This window comes from Blennius ocellaris, assembly GCF_963422515.1.
Source record: "Blennius ocellaris genome assembly, chromosome: 12".
NCBI lineage: Eukaryota > Metazoa > Chordata > Actinopteri > Blenniiformes > Blenniidae > Blennius > Blennius ocellaris.
Genome location: NC_137661.1, coordinates 14,439,750 through 14,457,937, shown reverse-complemented (window position 1 = coordinate 14,457,937; position 18,188 = coordinate 14,439,750). Strand labels below are relative to the sequence as shown.

General features: G+C 41.9%; 1 protein-coding gene across 1 annotated transcript; it reads right to left on the bottom strand.

The window, feature by feature from the left end:
* Positions 1 to 3,635: 3,635 nt before the first annotated feature.
* sin3b (SIN3 transcription regulator family member B) lies at positions 3,636 to 17,933 on the bottom strand. Its single transcript, XM_080505883.1, has 19 exons — positions 17,482 to 17,933; positions 15,964 to 16,070; positions 15,395 to 15,548; positions 14,317 to 14,682; positions 13,838 to 13,993; positions 13,292 to 13,420; positions 13,028 to 13,117; positions 12,786 to 12,904; positions 12,374 to 12,587; positions 11,789 to 11,905; positions 11,372 to 11,610; positions 10,735 to 10,918; positions 8,849 to 9,731; positions 8,552 to 8,721; positions 8,281 to 8,454; positions 7,203 to 7,295; positions 7,015 to 7,109; positions 5,044 to 5,242; positions 3,636 to 4,872 (listed from the first exon to the last, which is right to left on the bottom strand). Exons 1-19 carry the CDS (start codon positions 17,590 to 17,592, stop codon positions 4,636 to 4,638), a joined length of 3,837 nt encoding a protein of 1,278 aa, XP_080362009.1. The 5' UTR covers positions 17,593 to 17,933; the 3' UTR covers positions 3,636 to 4,635.
* Between the last annotated feature and the right edge of the window lie 255 nt (positions 17,934 to 18,188).

The following is an 18,188-nucleotide window of genomic DNA, read 5'->3' as shown; positions in this document are numbered from 1 at the left end:
CATTATTGTCTCAAGATGGAAAATCTTTGTTTTAGCTTTTTTTTGTTCTTTTTTATGATAAATATGATTTAAATGCTAAAAACTGAATCTGAAGACCTTCACCGACCAACTTTGTGTTTGAGTCTAAAAACTCCAACCAAGTGCTAAAATTAAAACACCGTTCAGGTGTATTATTATTTAAACAGGAACATGACAGAAATTGTGAGATAATTTCAGGTGCACACACTACTGGTGTAATACACGCCTCATTGACTGAGAGCTGGTAGATATACCCGAACCGTCGGCTGCTCAAGACTGGGGTTTGTTTGTTTTTATGTGCCGTTTAAAGTTGATTAAGAAATGATAGTTTTGTCCGTAACCGTTTGAAGAGAAGATGAACGACAGCCACAGTAAAGACAATGGGCTGCTTCTGGAACCATCAAAGTACTTGGTCGTGGTCACATTTGCATCTACTGAAGTCATTAATGGCTCTATAACTGTGAATATCTTTAACCCTGGATTATAATTATTTTTAGTCCCTGAAACTAATATAAGTGAACCTTTCATTAAATTTTATGCCAAATCTGGGTTTTTTTTATGTTTCTGGAACACGGATGTATTATAAATAGGCATGTTGTTAGTAAGAGCAAATGTACTTCTAAAATGTCCTACTGGATGACTTTTGACCATATTTGGCTTCCGGAAAGTTATTCTTGTGTCCTGCAGTAGTCTGCCAACACTTGTCCACTTTTCTAACTACTGCTTTCCATATTGATGTGATTTTATTGAACAAGAAGAAAATATGGCCAGCAGACATTTTGGATTATATTTGGATAGTGCATGAAAAAACACTAAAGGAAACCTTTTGTGAAAAAGAATCCATTGACGTACAATTATCAGCTCCCCGTCGCAAGACACATGCTTGTGGTCGTCTTACCAATTTTAAAAATTATTACAGATGTTGTGGTTTGTTAGCTTGAATCTAAGCTCATAATTTTAGACAAGAAAAATGAATGACGAACGCCTCTGCTCTCATGCTACTTGAAGAGATAGTTGTAATTTGAAGATGAATAGCTAGTGCTTATGTGTCCCGAACTTTTAAAGATTTAATGCCTCTGAGAGTTTCACCTTGATCCCTCGTTTCTCCCTGTAGACACACAACGTCACCGCCCAGCAGTTACAAGACAAAGCCCAGAGAGCTATAGGACAGAGGTGTTATGGAATTGTCCAGTTTTTTTTTCTGCTTCCGTGTTCTTTCCTATAGCACCTGACTAGAAAACATCTTTGTGCAATGAGCTTAATGTCATTTTGAGAATGATAAAGTGGAAACTGTACTGTATCTGTAAAAGGTTTCGAGGACATATCGCTTACCTGCACATTAAAATATATAGAAAAGCTTCCGTAGCTGCAGACAGACATAAAACACTAAACACACACCCACACACTGCCTCTCTCCTGTGTCAGAGAGCACAACACTACAGCAGATAGTTTTGTAAAAAGGCTGTTGTCATGCCTGCATGCTGCTTTCATTTTACATTGTACATAGATCTTAATTTATTTGACATAATGTGTATATTAGTACCCATTGTAGTCACTGACAATGATGGATTTCATACGTTGCCATTGTTTTGCTCCAGAATAAGCAGTATTTTGTAGGTGATTAGGAGCTTTCTGTCAATTTTTCACAATGCTGCACTTTTACATGTGTAAATCTGTTGAAATGTGATTAAAGATGAAAAAAAGAAGAAAAAAAATGGGAGAAGTTGATTGGTTGTATCTCGTTGGTGTGTAATTGTTATTTCGAAGCATTTCTGAGGGTTTTATGTCCGGGGCTCATGGAGGACGAGGGGATTGGGGGACGTTTTACTGTGTTCCGACACTGTAACACTGTTTGTACATTGGTAAACGTGTGTGAAAATATTGTGGACCCCCAACCTCTGTTGTTGTAAACTGTCCTGCAGACAAATCCCTTCGACATACTGTAGTAGGACATGGGGACGGGCCCCAGTAGAGAGAGGATCCAACCAAGTCAAGGTGCAGTTAGGCAGGTCCCAAATCTCCAGGAGGATCTCTGTTTGCGTGCTCCAAGTATTTTCAGGTGCTTCTTTGTATGACGACATGTTTTCGTGACCAGTGTCTGTTCAGATTGTGTGACCCGCTGACAGAAGCAAACATAGCTTTGTACAGTTTGTGTTCGCTGAGATGCCAATAAGCCCTGACATCAGATTTCCTATGAACTGAAAACCTGCTAATTTTGTCCTCACTGCTTGCTGAACCCATCGAGTTGTTAAAGTGCTTGACATGTGCGTACTCCCTTGCCCTCTCTCCTACTAGTGATGTTGTTTGTACCCGTTCCGTAAACTAGCTGAATGTGATAGTAACTGTAGCCTGGTAGATTGATGTCCTACTTTGATAAGATACCTAAAAAAAATAAAATACAAAATAGATTGTGGCTAAATGTGATTTAAAAGACATTAAAAAAACAAAAATGTCTTGTCATCCTCTTCGAGTCCCTTTTACAGAGTAGTTTGTACATGTCGAGTGTATAACAATGTTTTATGATGGTTTTTCTGATGGTATTTGTATTTCTGTATACACTTTTGTGATCCTGTCATATCTGGGTTTTATAAACCACGATTATTTTTAAAACTCACTCTGCCTCTCGACTCTTTTATCAAGTGCAAAGTATTACAGTGCAATCGGATAATATTCAAAAAATGAATAAGAAAATTAAGCTGCTGTTAAATTACTCAAAGACAAAGTGGCCATTAAAATAGTTTTGAAAAAGAATTAGCTATGTCGTGGAAGGTAATGCAATTTTAGGAGCGAAACAAGACTTTACTGATGTTCACAAGATTTCTCTGAATGCATCAGTTGTCCTCTGGCTCCAATTGGAAGAGGACTGGAGAGAGTCGGTAGGTTTCTGGGACTAATCAGTTAGCTTTATGCTACATGCAAACAAAATGTAATGCTTTTTTTTTTTGGTGGTGGGGGCACTATTTGGAACTTTCTGGACCATAGACATCATTTTTTTCCCTTTGTAGAGAGATGGACTTTGCTCAAACAGTTCCAGTTTGCTTCAACACTTACGTCACTTGTCTGTTCCCATTGCAAAGGACAAAAGACATCACCTCAGGTCAAACACAAAACAAAATGTGCCAAGACCTTGAATAACAGTTGTTCCACTCCAACCCCAGGCCGGCACGGATAATAGGAGGCAGCAGACAAATGAGACTCTGCCTTAAATCTCCACCAGCAACAGAAATGATGAGAGGATCCACCTCCTTCAAAACCAAAAAGCCTCATCTACTTCAACCTCCATTTCCCATTTCCTCTTCCAGGCAGATAAATGGAATTTTATTACTGCATGCCTCCCAGAGTTTAAGATGACATCTTCTGTTGATTCAAACCAAAAGGAGAATTCGGTCATCAGAACAGCAGCAGGCCCTCTTCTGACTGTAGCTTCTGCTCTATGGTAGTTTGTACTATGTCATGAGTTTATTTATATTTACTCGCTCGGCAGCCACAGGATTCCAGGAGGTTGTACTCAGCCGGTCTCCAACATTTCCTTGAAGGCAGCAAACAACCTGCCAGTCAACATCTAAGAAGGTCACAACTAGGTTGTTTATTTTTAATAACTGATACAGGATAAATGTTATACATTCTATTTTAACACTGATATTTTACTTTTATTTTAATCGTCAGTATGCAAAAAAAGAATGCAAAGTAAACATTTGGTGAAATCATGAATATCATACATAATTTGACTGCTTCATCAATATCAAACCAAATAATTTTAAGGACTTCTTGTTGCCCTGTAATAAATTGTTTAGCTACAACACAAAAAGGAGGGGAAAAAATACAAAAAGAAAAACAGAAAAAGAAAATACAAACATCTAGAGATGGCTGACCGCAAACACTGTAAAGAACCACTTGATCTTTAGATGTATCAATCAACTCCTGTAAATGCATATATAAAAATGCAGGACTCCTGTTGTATATATGCACATACAGCAATAATGCAGTTACTATAGTTCTGTAGTGGACCTACAGACAGACAAAATGAAGAGAGCAGGATACACAAACATACACATAATAACCATCATCTCTTCATATAAACACACATAAATCAACCAACCAACAAGCAGAAGGCTCCCTGGCTTTAGAAGTAAGAACTACACTTGACGGAAAAAAAGAAAGAAAGAAAAAAAAAGAAAGAAAAAGAAACAGACATTCACATTTCTGAAACAAATTCAATGATCTCTCAACTTTTCACCTGATCGACCATCTCTGTCTGTCAGTGTCACCAACTTTACCAGAGAAGCTTAAAATGATGAAGATGATTAACTTCGTTTGTGCCATTGTGTCCAAACTCACTTCACTCTGGTTGATTACTTCACTGTCTGTTGGTCCTTATTCCCACTTCATGGTCACACGGCGCACTCATTCACTGACTCACTGTTTCTGCCACTCTCTTCCTCCACGAGTGAGTGAATGAACACGTAGTGGATGAAGGAGAAGAAATGGGGCTGCAGCTGCTTATGTTCAGTGTGCAGATGTCCTTTAGTCCATGCATTTGTGTGTGTGTGGGTGTGTGTGTGGGTGTATATGTATGCGTGTGTGTGTGTGTGTGTCTGTCCATTCTTACACGGGCCTCTATGGTGAGGAAGGGGCTTTGCTACTACTGTAATTAACTTGGTATCTGTTGACCGCTTGCCCTTTCACCTCAGTCGACAGACAGGTGGTCTTGCAGGGTATGATGTCCTCCTCTTCCTCGCCCATTAGCCAGTTCTGCACGGAGCGTTCAGCTGAAGCTGTAACATGACTGGCCAGCCACTCATGGTGCCACTTGTCAAAGCGTTCATGCTGGCTTGCTGCCACTCTGTGCTGTGACTGTGGAGGAAGGGAAGCTGTCAGAGCCTTGTTTGTGAAACACCAGGCTGAATTTAAGCAGGCAGAAAATGTACAAGTAGGATTGGCTTCATCGCAACGCTACTTAGCTTTAGCACAATGCAGACAACACACCACAGCAAAGACTAAATTTCAACACGAACGTCAGCCTACCTTCCTGGCCTTGACCAGCGCCCCGCGGCGGTACATATAGTCCTCAGAGTTCATGACAAAGACCATCTTGTGGGTGTTCAGTTTGAATCGACAATCCAGACTTCCAGCATTTTCCACCCCCAGCTGACGGTGCCACTCTCTCCTGCAGCGCATTGCCTCCACCTGTCTCACCTGCCAGCGGCGGAAACGACGCAAGTTTCTGAGAGAAGACACATTCATTAGGTGGATTCAAATAGTTTGGGACATTCTTCATACAAATGACAGTCATATCATTTAGACCTTGCTTGTATTCACAAATGTATGATGAACGATCTTTCTCAGTATCACAGTTAAGAGACATGTGGGTGCAAACTGGTCTATATACATCGATTTAAAATGCACCAGTTTAACAAGTTTTTGCTGGCTGAAACAGCTGAACTTAAAATGTGTATAGCTTCCCAATCTAATGAAGAATATAAAAAGTTACAAATAAAAGTGACACTGTTGGGGCCCATATTATCTGATGACAATTCAGCTGGAGCAGTTGTTACACAGAAACTGCACTTTAAATACTCAGCCTTTTATCACCAAGGTTCTTAGAAAAACTTTTATCACCAAAAGTTATTGTTGAAATGTCCCGTTTAAGACCTGGTAGAAATACACAACCAGTCTTAAGTCAATGTTTATTCTTTATAGTCCTACTTTTCAGACCGTAGATTCTGACTGAAGGCATCAAAACTAAGAATGAACACTAGATTACTCAAAGTAGCCGCCCTTTGCTTCGTTGACAGCACTGCAAACCCTCGGCCGTCTCTCAGGCCACGTTTACAAGTACCTGGGTTTGTACAAAAATGGACACTTCCCCCTCTACCTTTAAAAAAAAACACCGACCCTCATATACACCTGGTTCAGAGCTGGTATGAGCATGCCAAACCTGTAGGGGGCAGTGTAGCGAGAAGCAATGAAGCCATGATAGCCAATCAGTATCCAGGAAAAAAGCACAGCATCATAAATCGTGATGTATATATCCCCCTAACCACCTTTAGATGCAACCGGAGACACAGATTTTATCTAGATCTCCACTTTGGCTGGAGTTTTCAGGAATCATCGTTTGTGGTGAGTCGTGGCTGCGTTTGTGTGTAAATGAGATTTATTAAATACTGGGGTATGTGTAAACGTGACCTCAATGAGCTTCATGAGCCAATCATCTGAAATGGTATTTAACTTGGTTGGACTATCAGTTGTGATCTTCAGAAGCCAGGTTGGTGCACATCTGACAGCGATATTTCACAACTGTTAGAAGTCATATTATGGTAAGAACCAATCAGCTAAGTAAAGAGAAACAACAGTCCATCATCACTTTAACAACTGAAGGTCAGTCAGTCTGGAAAACTGAATGACCCCAAATACACCTCAAGGCTGTGTGAAGGAAGGAGAGTGATGGAGTGCTGCAACAGATGACCTGGCCTCTACAGTCACCTGACCTAAAGTCAATCCAGATTTTATGGATGAGATGGACCACACAGTAGACATGGGCATCTCTGGAACTCCTTCAAGACTGTTGGAAAGATATTTCAAGTGACGAACTCATGAAGCTTATCCAGAGAATCCAAAATTGTATAAAGCAGTAATCGAAGCAAGCGGTGGCTATTTTGAAGAATCTAAAATACAAAACAAGCCTTCAGCCATTTCACACTTATGTTTATGACATAATTCCTTATGTTTCTTCATAGTTCTGATGTCACCAGTGAGGATCTACAATGTAAATAGTAAAGAAAATAAAGAAAAAACAATAACAGAGAGTGTGTCCCAACTTTTAACTGAAGAATACAATTTGGCAACTGGTCAGCAAATTAATTTAAGATGAAATGTACAACGTCTTGTATACAAACTTCTTCTATAAACTGGAAATAATGTGAGAAAGTTATTGCATATAATGCAGTCAAAATGCCCCGAAAAGATGTGTAGATACAATATGTTAGATGTTCCTACCTGGGTAGGAATACAGGTTTGAAGAAGTATCCCTCTGCTTGAGAACACAGGCTGGACTCTGTTCCTACAAAGTGCTCCATGTAGCTCGACAGGCACTGAGGGAGAGAAAAAAAATCAAGTCAAATTTAACATTTTCCATATTTATGTGTTGAAACAAGTTCAGAAATAATCTATTGACATCCATTCACCTGCACGTCAAGTGGATCATCAGCCTGAGCCTCCTCAGTGTCCAACAGTTCGATTGTCATCGTCACGTGACCTTTGTTTTGGAGAAACATGACCTGATGGCAAAGAAACAGAACCAAACCACATGTGGATAAAGTCTCTCCGGGTAAATACAAATGGATTCATATTTTATGCACACAAAGTTTAGAGCTGTGAAAAAATATCGATACATAAATATCTTTTTCAACAATACGACATTGATATTCCAGCCCCAATACCAATATCACTCTGGAATTAAGTGGACACAGAGTCCGTCCACCAGTGTAGTAGATATCTGTGCAATGCGTTTTCAAACAGGGAGTGAAGCGAGTGGTTGAATTCAATACTGGGGACAATATTATGAACACCGTCGTCTTTAAAAGCAGACGTCTCGGTTGATTTTGGTTTCAAAACACAAGGAGGGAGTAATGAAATGGACAAAACACGAACCGTTAGCAAACACTGCAACATGACCAACTTGCATAGTCACTTGCAAAGACATCACGCCGAAAGGTCAGCAGCACCGCCTGACCTATGTGCATGACTGTTTGCAAAACGAGCGATATTCGCTCCCAGTCCTCAGATATAAAAGAGTGGGGCATAGCGGATAAAGATCCCGCCATTGTCACAGACATACAATCCAACATGAGCAGCGCTGCTTGCTGGAATGTTGCATTTGAAGCACTTTGTGCATGTATTTAACCTGCCATTGCAGAGATAGGATTAGGCTTGTTGGGAAATTGAGGCGCATCGTGAGTTTTTGCCGATGCAGCTCTACAGCCCGCTACTCTGTCACCAGGTGGAGCAGCTCTCGACATGACATGCTCCAGACTTTCCTTGAACAGAAATCAACCATGTCAGTGCGGGACACAGCACATTGTGTCTTTCTAGAATCATCACTCACATTTCAGTTCAGTAAAAAGGATTGAACTAAAATAGACTTGTATTCTGTCTTTGTGCACGCAGACGAAATGCACTTTAGTAGGTTTTACTACTTCATAAGAGAGCAATTCGTCAGGGACAAATATGTTATCTAAATGCCCAAGAGGACTTTTTGTTCACCTTGAAGCAGTTTTCTTCCGCCATGACTCTCTCGGCTTTCCACTGGTAGCTGGTCTCCCAGGCTGCTCTCACACACTGAGAAGAGAGATTTCCTCCAGCTGCACCCCGCTTCCGCTCAGCCAGGTAAACTTCAACCACCTGTAGACACACCTCGTCGCTCACCAGATGCTGCAGCTGAGGGCGGGAAAAATGCAAGGAAAATTGTAAACCATGAAATGTGACACTCTAGTTTGATTTGAGGCATTCGGTGTTCAAGAGAAGCTCTTCTTACCTGCCGAACAATATTGTGAATGACTTTGTCGATGGTAAAGCCGATGTATGCATGGATGGTGAACATCTCTCTCAGAGTGTCTTCGTACTGTGTGGAGTCCAGGTTTCCATCGAGAAGACTGCGCACCATATCAAGGAAGGCCGGATAGTATTCTTCCAACTCCACTTCACCTGCGGAAGCAAAAGGGGGGGGTGACACATTAGTTACAGCAGCATGACTCGAGTTGAAAATGACAGCACAATCCCACTGATAAAGAGATATTTAGATGAATCCATTTGAATAAGTAGCTGAACTTACTTGGCTGTTTGAGGCGTAGTTCCATGGCAAGGTCGCAGGCCTTTTCTCTCCTTCCCTCCGTCATCAGCAGCCGCTCTCTGCTCTGCTCAGCTCGGTGCTCCAGCAGCTGCCTTTCAGCTTGTCGGTAAACTCGCAACAGCCGTGAGCACAGAGTTTGGTGAAGCCGCAAGAAGAAGTACCAGTTGTTGTTCACAAAGAAAAGGTTGTAGACACCATCGAGCTCTTTCTGGTGCTCTGCTTCAGGGTCCCGCAGGTCCACTTTCTCCCCCACTACACCTGAGCCCGTCTCCATGGGTGTAGATCCAGGAGTTGGAGTGGTCGCTCCTGCAGGCTGGCTCATGCTACTAGAGGTTGTGGAGGCCTCGGTGTCTGTGGGTTGAGGTGGGCTGCAGCGCCTCCTCCTGGACTCACCGTTGAGGTGCTGTTGTGGTTGGGACTGCGTCTGGGACTGGGCAGTTTGAGGCTGAGGTTGACTACTTGCTGCTGCTCCCGAGGAGTTACTAGAACTACCATTTCCATTCCCATTTCCATTTCCTCCTCCTCCGACTCCTCCACCTGCTGCTGCTCCACCCGCTCCCCTCTCTCCCCCCTCCTCCTGTTCAGCTTCCTCATCTGTCCATTCTTCTGTATCACTGAGCTCACCACGGCGGGAGAAGAAGAGGTCAGGGACAAAGTGCTGGATGATGCGCTTGATGTGGTCTTTGTCATCTTTGTGGATAGTGGGCTGTCGCTTGACATGGTAGATTATCAGAGATGCAGCATCCTCAAGGATCTGCTTGTCCTCATATGTAAACACCATGTGTGGCTCACTGGATGAGGCAGCACCTGAGCCATTACGGCCTTGTTGGCCAACTCCACCCTCCTCTGTGCTTTGCTCTTGACGCTAAGATGGACAGGCAAAAAAAAACAAACAGATAAATAAATATGCTGCACAGTAATTAATCCAACAAAATTAAATGTGTAAACCGGAATGTGGAAGCTTCATCGCAATTTAAGTTGTCATCCAACAACAGGTTTACAACATACAAAGAAGTAGCTTTACGTTCTCCAAATAAAGTGACCGAGTACCTTTAAACTATGTCACACCATTTATGTGGACAGCATGTAAATATACCTCCAATGTCATTAAATCACTTAATAAATGGCTATGTTTGAATTAAAGGAGACATTATAGAAAAGCCACTTTTTGTTGGGATTATATGCTTGATGTGGTATTTGTTAACCACAAACAAAAAAAAGGTAATCCATAATGCCAATCCAACGCTAATATTACTGGAAGAGAAATGTACAATAAGAAAAGAATCAAGAATAACCAACTTAAAAAAAATAATAATCTATCGGACAAACTGTCAATCTCGAAATGTCCTCGCACTGCTGCATACGAGATCAAGAGTTTTGTCATTTTCTTTTCTTTGTGTACTCTGACTCTGTAGTCCTGCAACTATGTTTTCACAAAAATGTGCTTGTTGTCATGGCACAGCCACAATTTCTGTATATCCACCGAGGAGGAGGGCCTTTTATAATCAGGATGAAGATGATGCTGTGGGGATTTATTACTTGGGATTCGGTGCTGCAAACATTTCCTGGGCACATGTAGGACTTAAACAGCTGATGGAATACGGGCATAATCGTTACCTTTATGGTTGCCAAGTCAGCATCTATTAACCTAAAAAAAAAAAAATCAACCATCTAATCAAATGTTTCTTTTGAAATCCGATCCCCACAGCAGACAGGCCAACAAGGAGGGTCCCTGAACCCCACCAGCTACCCAAATGTTAATTGACATTATTGTATGCATGTCACCAACCAAATTCATTGTATAGATTTCCCCTAATTGAATTTCGTATCAGTGACGTGACCAAAAAAAAAAAAAAAAGAAGTTTTACCTCATCATAGACACTTTCAATCTCATTGAGAAGACTTTTTGAGCGCAAAGCCTTCATGTCATTCTGTTTAAAGTTGACTCCTTGATGATCGAGGGACTTCAGGTAGGCCTTTTCATATTGCTCCCTCCAAATCTTATTGAAACCCTGCTGAGCCTCTCTCCACTCTTCCTCCTTCGCTTTCAACCTGGAGAGGGAAATAAAGCTTTAATGATGCTGCTGCTTCACAAAAGGTAGCTATGTCCCGCATTACCATTTTGTCAGAGCAAATGCTTGATTATAAAAAAAAAAAAAAAAAAAAAGTCTGTGCCACTTCTTTCACAATATTTCATTTCTAAGGCACGGCACTGCCTTGTTAGTGAGAACCTTACTCACTTCGAGTCAAACTTTTCCTACATAGTCCAAGCTGCCTTAACGATCCATCCAATTTTAATGTTAAATTGAACTTACTCAACTGCAATCTTATTTCTCAAATTACAGTGAGATATACATATAAAATTAGTTGAACATTATGTCACTGCATGTTTATAAGAAAGCACAGAAAATAATACTGTCCTCCAAACATGGCAGAAATCCTTGAAAGTACTTCTGAGAAAAATACAAAAAAAATTAAATGGAGAAAGAAAAATGCAGTTCTGACCTCTTCAGCACTAAAGGCACGGCAGTAGCAGGACTTCTTTTCAGTCCCTCAATGATCTCGGGGGCTTTGTCACCATAGATACGATACACAGCCCGACGCTGAATGACCTCAGAGGTTCCGCCCAAACAGTCGTCTAATCTGAATCGATCTTGATCTTCTGGCGAAAGTCGCAGCAGCTTCTTCTGGACACTCTCCAGCACCCTGATGGTGGCCAGGTTTGTCTCCAGAACCACGTCCAACTGTAAGAGTTACAGTGAGAGATTTTAGAAGCAAAACTTCAACTACGGTACAGTGTTAGCTGCTGTGAGGGTTTGACCAGTCTCTCGTGAAAAAGCAAGTGAGGACAGATCAGATGCGTTATTGAATAAATTTCTACGCAACACAACTTTGTAACAAATTTTCATTAGATGCAAGTACCTCAAATCTTTCATCTTCGCATCGATGCAGCTGTTCCTCATATGGAGTTTTCTTTGAACTCACAAAGGTGGAGTCTTCTGACCATGAAGGAAATGACACCCAGGTGTCATTCAATACCTACACAGACAAACGACAATTCAATAAGCCTGAGACGGTCTTGACAGCACAGAATGTCACAATGACATTGCAAAATACGTTTGTACAGTGCGTTTATAAGTTAATTCTTCAGTCTGCAATGGCATGGACATGCACAAGCACAAAGATGCCATGTACACGTCTCTGGTCCCATTACAATACTGATCTACAGGTGGCAGTAATGTGCCACATAATGCAGCACTGCACCAGAATTGGCAGGAAAAAGGAAGACTGCTAGCACAAACCAACAGAGCAGGCTCCAAACTTGGGAGAAAACTCTGCAAATATATTACAATGACGTGAATTCCTTTTGCAAGTATAAGATTTAAATGATACACGAATGCTGGAGCAGTGACACATGAAAGGTTGCTTATAATGAAAACATAAAACTCAATTTCAGACAAAGAATGAATTACTGGGATTTCTTTGGTAAATTTTAAGTGGGTGTACCTCCTTGCAGAGGGCAGTTCGCCCACTGCATTTAGGCTGCTGGTAGGTCTTGGGCAATGCTCTATAGCTGGACCCCAGGCGCTTGCAAGAGGCATAATCCACCTCTCTGCCTCCTCCCCCCTCCATGTAACGATCAGACAGCCCTGACACAGCATGAGAGAGCTCTTTGTCCCCCAGAAATGACTTGAACTGTGAGTACAGTTCGGGAAATTTCCTGGAGAGAGATGGTTGAAATCATGAATGAGAAAAATCAGGACGTCAGCTGACCTCAAGTCAAGTGTTTACCACCAACAAAAAAAAAAAGTGTTAAGACTTTCTGCATATTAATAATCAGTTCATTTCTTCATTTCCATCCCTTTAGCAAGTCATTTCCTCACATTAATTCAGGTAAAGCATCTTTCTGTCAACTCACCCCAGGAAAGGTGTAACAAGCTGCAGCAACTCGGCTCCCGACACGACCTCCTGGTTGAACAAGGCGATGCAGCGCAGGAAGTTTTCGTACACTTCTTGGCTTTTAAATAGGCGACGAACCTGAACGCAAGATGAATGGACCAAGAGATTAGACAAAACAATTTAGAAGCAATATACGGATAGAAATAGCTGAAGGAAAGGAAAACCAAACAAATGTGGGATGGGTTCAAGCCAACATCTCACCTTATCAAAGAAGGAAAACTCTCTCAAGACTCCGTGTTTACCGACTGAAGCAAATGACTGGTCTTTGGTACAGGAATACTTCATTTTTTTCTAAATGAAAAAAAAAAAAAGGTCACAATAAATGGTCTTCATACACTCAAGTCAGCTGTGTAACTGCACTTGAAGCATGTAGCCTTTATAATGCGTTGAGTGTTTTAGACATCAAGGACGTATGCATGCGTGTGTGGTTTTGCCCCAAAAAGTTTTCTTTAATAACGAATGTACCTTGAGTAGTGGAGACATGTGCTGCAGGAGTACAGGCCTTGGCCTCTTTTTGTTCTGTTTGGTTATTGTGTCGTCGTCCTCTGGTCGTTTCAACTGTTCTTTACCCCCCGTTAGTGAGCTCCCTGTGAACTGCAGGAAAGAAAGCCAGAAAGACAAACTTTCAGAACTATAATTGCAAATTACGTTTTTCTCAATCACACAATAAAATAACAATATTACATATATGGATTCAGTTGGGATCTAATATGAAGATAAGTCAATTAATATAATACATTTCCATGGAACATTAAGTAGACCTTTTATTTGTTGTTAACACTTTCAACTAATGTTTCAAAAGAGAAAATGTGTGTACCGCATGACTATTAAGTGTAAACATTATTGAAGGTTTTCTAAACAGACAGAAATACAAAAACATTTGAATTCAAATGAGTGAAAACAAACATGTTGGAGTCACCAAGGCTGACTGCAAATGATTAAGTCCTGACTGTTTAAAATGTTTCCTACTTTGTGGAATAACATCAGTTATGCGGTTGCTGCCCGACTAACCAGTGATCTCTTTGCGTCAGGTAAGAATTGTCCAAACTCGGCGAGGAGGTCTTCTTGTCCCTTGAAGAGACTGGCAACCTTAGAAAACACCTCATCTTCAGTCATCCCGATGCTGCCCCGGCTGCCCCGACTCTCCTTCACCTCTAACTGCTCTTTCTGTGAGGTTAAGGAAGAAAAAAAATGTTCACATGTACAGAAGAAATGAAATACAATTCTTTGGCCTGGGTATACACTGCTCACAAACACTTGGCGGGATACAAGAAACCGTCAGTGTTCTCCACGCAAAAGATCGCAACAGAAATTTTACTTTTCATCCGTTGCACATAATCAAATGACGCAGGTTCAATTCTTAAATACCACTGGTAGATACACCTCGTGTCAAAACTTGTCAGGTGAAAAAAAACCCTCACCTTCTAAGTGGATTTAAAAAAATATTATGAATGTATTGAATGTAACACAAGTCCTTATTCCTACATTACCTGATAGGTGTGCAGAATCTCTAAGAAGGCTCTATAGATCTCTGGATGGTCGAGAAAACGGTTCTTGATTTTGTTTACATAGCTGATGGCACTATCAAACTCCACAGGGCTCGTCTCGGAGGCAGGAGGGGATACAGAGGAGGTGGTGGCCTGATTCTGGCTGTCTCTGCTTGTCAGGGGAAGTGAAAGCCTGCTGGGGGGCTCTGGGGGGCCTGCTGACGTTGAGGAGGATATAGACTCCGATGAAGATCCTTTGACCTCACAGGCCTGTGCAGATCCAGGATCACTGTGGGTGGCAGAGGCACTACCTGAGGACATGGCCACTGCAGGAGTGGTCTGACTTTTCCCTTGCTGGCCCGGGGACACCTGCACAAATCAACGACAGGGAAACTGTAGAAAGCGTAAACATAGTGCCACATGACCTGGTATAGGCCATACCAGATCACGATCAATATGTACTGGAAAATACATTTTTTAAATCATACTTTTATTTCTACAGAAGAAAAAAAACCACTTTGTATTTGAGGGGGAAAAAAAACATGAACATAAGAAACACCTTTATTATGGTAAAAATGCTATCTGGTGCATTATATTTGTTGTTGATTTTTAAATTACTTTATCTTGTCTTATCATTATCTTTGGCTTGTCAAGCTGCAGAGGAAATGGCGAAGTGAAAACAATGCAGCATGTGAAACTGAGCGGACTAAAAATGTTTGCTGCAATTTTGTGCAGTGGATTCTATCATGAATGCACAAACATTTCATTGCGTTCGCAATTGCTTGGGTTTGGAGACGTATCAGTACAGAGATTAATAGAAGTTGCAATGATGTTCATACACAGATCAGAAATAAAAATGAAGTGTTTGTTTCTTCTGAACAAATGTAGAAAAAAAAAAAAAAAGCTACACTGTTTTGGTCCATCTTATTCAAGTACCCGAAAAGATTACAGCGACAGTTTGAAGTACTGGGAAGGATTTTCTTTGAAAAGCAACATTCTCAACATAGCCGAAACCTCTCAGTTTCTTCTTGGGCAGTAGTTTCCTCATGCATCAAGTCTAAAAGTAAGAGCAGTATCTTACCTGTGTGGAGAATGGGGACTGGAGGAAGGCTACCCCATTTTTCGGGACTTCTATCCGATATCCCGGTGGGAGGAAGGCATTGAAGCCCAAGACAAGGTCTGGGTGACCATGAAACAGTTGTGACACTCTGTTTATCACGCCTGGCGTGTCGATGCTAGTCAAAGAAAACAGACACAGGTATATTTGTATTGTGGTTAACAGAGGCAAAATAAGAATAATTTCCTATCTAATGCATTGAAAGAAAGCAGGTTACAGTTTATCTAAAAAAAGAGAAAGACTATTAATTAATTCTAATTATAAACTCTTACCACATAATTTACAAAATGATAATACCTGTTGAATTACTAGAGTAAGAAAATCTACAATTGCATATTTACTGACAACTTTGAAATGTCTGGTAAACCCTCGGGCAGAGCTATTTTGCAAAATCCTCACATGGGCTCCATCATCATTTTAAGACTTTGTATGGGAGGTTACTTAATTAAAAACGCACAAGTAATGCTGGGAAAAAAAGAAAAAAAAAACTTTTGTCATACTCGTCATTAGATTGCAGCAACTGCCACTGATACCTTTGTGACTTGAACTCTTTCATGATGTCGAGAAACTTGTTGTATATGCCTGGGTCATTCGCAAAACGAATTTTGACTTGGTCCAGATATGACAAGGCATCTTCAACCTGTGAAAAGAGAAAAATAAAACAGTGATGCAAAGTCTGCCTCAAGTGTGTGTGTGCGTGTGTGCGTGCGTGCGTGCGCGTGTGAGTGTTGTTTTCCACTCCATGTCTTTACACAATGTGTATAACAATTAAATATGACTCCTATGCAACAGATCTTGTAGCCTTAAGTATATGAGTAATGTACACATGGATGCACTCAAGTACATCATATTAAGAGGGACTGTTATTGTACAGCCACTCTAATGTCGGAGGCCACAATATTAAAAAACAGTTCAATGTTTTGCTGGCTCGTTCAATGGCACTGCAAAATCCACAACGTGACTATAACCAAGATGGGAAAAGGGAAACCTTAGACAGTCCCATCGAGACTGAATATTGTCTTTGTTGGTTTGTTGTAGTGGGCCACACACGACTGTACAAGAATGAAGTGGACGGCGAGTGTTTATATAGCGCTTGCGGCATTTACTGCCAGTTGTAGTGCAAAAAAAATTTAATAAATAAAAAAAAAAATCAACAAATCCAGTAGTGAGCTGTACAACTAAACCGCCGAATAAACAAATTAATAATTAAGGGGACACAATACGACCGACACCGTGCAGCTTTTGTTCACTGTCCACAGCTTTCAGTGTTCAACAAACCGGGCTAGTTGAGGCTGCGACAGGAAAAATATGTGTTCACACAAAGCACTGTCACAAACAGTCCACCTCTGAAGAGGCTGCTCGGAAGCTAACGCTAGCCAACAGCCAGTCAACTGACGATAATAACTCCACCAACACTTACAACACCTACCCGCATACAATGTGATGTATTTATATATTTATTTATTTATTTTTTTTTACACAATTGCGTTTAGTCACAGCTGGTCCCCGGCCAACAATGTCGCGTTGGCACACACAAAAAAAAACAGTGCGATGCGTTAAAAAACAGTGCCTTAAACAAAGAGAAGGTGTAATGAAGCTGCTTGATGAACTGAATTAGCCGTCCCTGGCTAGCCTGGCTGACGTCCTCCACTTTGTTCAGGGTGGCTGAGATAAAAAACCGAACAAGGAGGAACTTCCCACTAACCGGAGCACTAGAGTTAACGTCTGCTGCTCCCGGTAGCTGCTCCCGCTAGCGTAAATAGGAAAGTATCGCCAACTGTGCCTTGCGAGTGTCACTCACACGACTCCCGGACCGAAAAAAACAGCCTTCGCGTCTAACCTCAAATGTCACCGTTTAGCTGTTCGGCAATGAATTACTTTTAATAGGCCAGCGAGCTAACTGACGCTAGCCAGCCGTTCCTTTCACTACTCGCGACGGCAGCGGGAGGAAAGAGAGAGAAAAAAGCTTCGAATCCGCGGCGCTGCTCGGACCAACAAAATGGTTGTGACTCCGAGGGACTTTTCCCTCGTCGTGTCTGTTGTCTTCTTACCTTCAGCTTCTGGAAGTGCTGCTGCTGCACTTGTTTTTGCGATATAACGTAAGGCTTGTCTTGGATTTGGTTTATTTGCTTCGCCGTGCTGTGCGTCTGAATCTTCGCCATGATCCCGGCGACGGGAGGCTCGAGAGCCGCTAACCGCAACTTGAGAGGGAAGCTCCGGGGTTACCTCCAGTTGCTGGCTAGCCGACGAACCGTTCCCTCGGTCGGGAAGCCAGCCTGCCAGCGAGCGAGCCCTACTTTGCCTAGCTGGACAGTCTCGGCACAGAGGCAGAGGAGGACGGAAAAGCCAGCGGAGAGTGTTGGAGGGTGATGACAGACGGGCTGCTACTCGCCGCGACTTTGAGTAAACGCCGCCATCGAATCCAACGAGCGGAGGCAAGAAGCGTCGTAAAATAAGCTCGGGGACAATGGTTGCCGTTTATCGTATTTAAAGTAACTATCTCCTGTCTCTTTAAATTCGGCGGCAGCGGTTTTCTCTTGGCGTCCGGAAGCCAGAGTAGGAGTGAAAAATTGAAAGAGTGAAAAATGTAACTGCGCAGCCGCAGCGATGGGAGGAGCCGAGTTCACGAGAAACAGATTGCTCCACTTCCCCTCCACTGCTACAAAGGAACAATGTCGCTCCGTGGCTACATGGCTCTGCACATTTCACACGGTCACACCACCGACCACGGGGAGAGCACCGACCGAGAGACGTGGTC

Coding starts and splice junctions, on each gene's coding strand:
- sin3b (XM_080505883.1), bottom strand. CDS start 17,592: ATGGCGAAGATTCAGACGCACAGCACGGCGAAGCAAATAAACCAAATC. Junction 13,421..13,837: donor CTGACGCAAAGAGATCACTG/GTTAGTCGGGCA, acceptor TCTTTCCTGCAG/TTCACAGGGAGCTCACTAAC. Junction 13,118..13,291: donor ACATGTCTCCACTACTCAAG/GTACATTCGTTA, acceptor TTTTTCATTTAG/AAAAAAATGAAGTATTCCTG.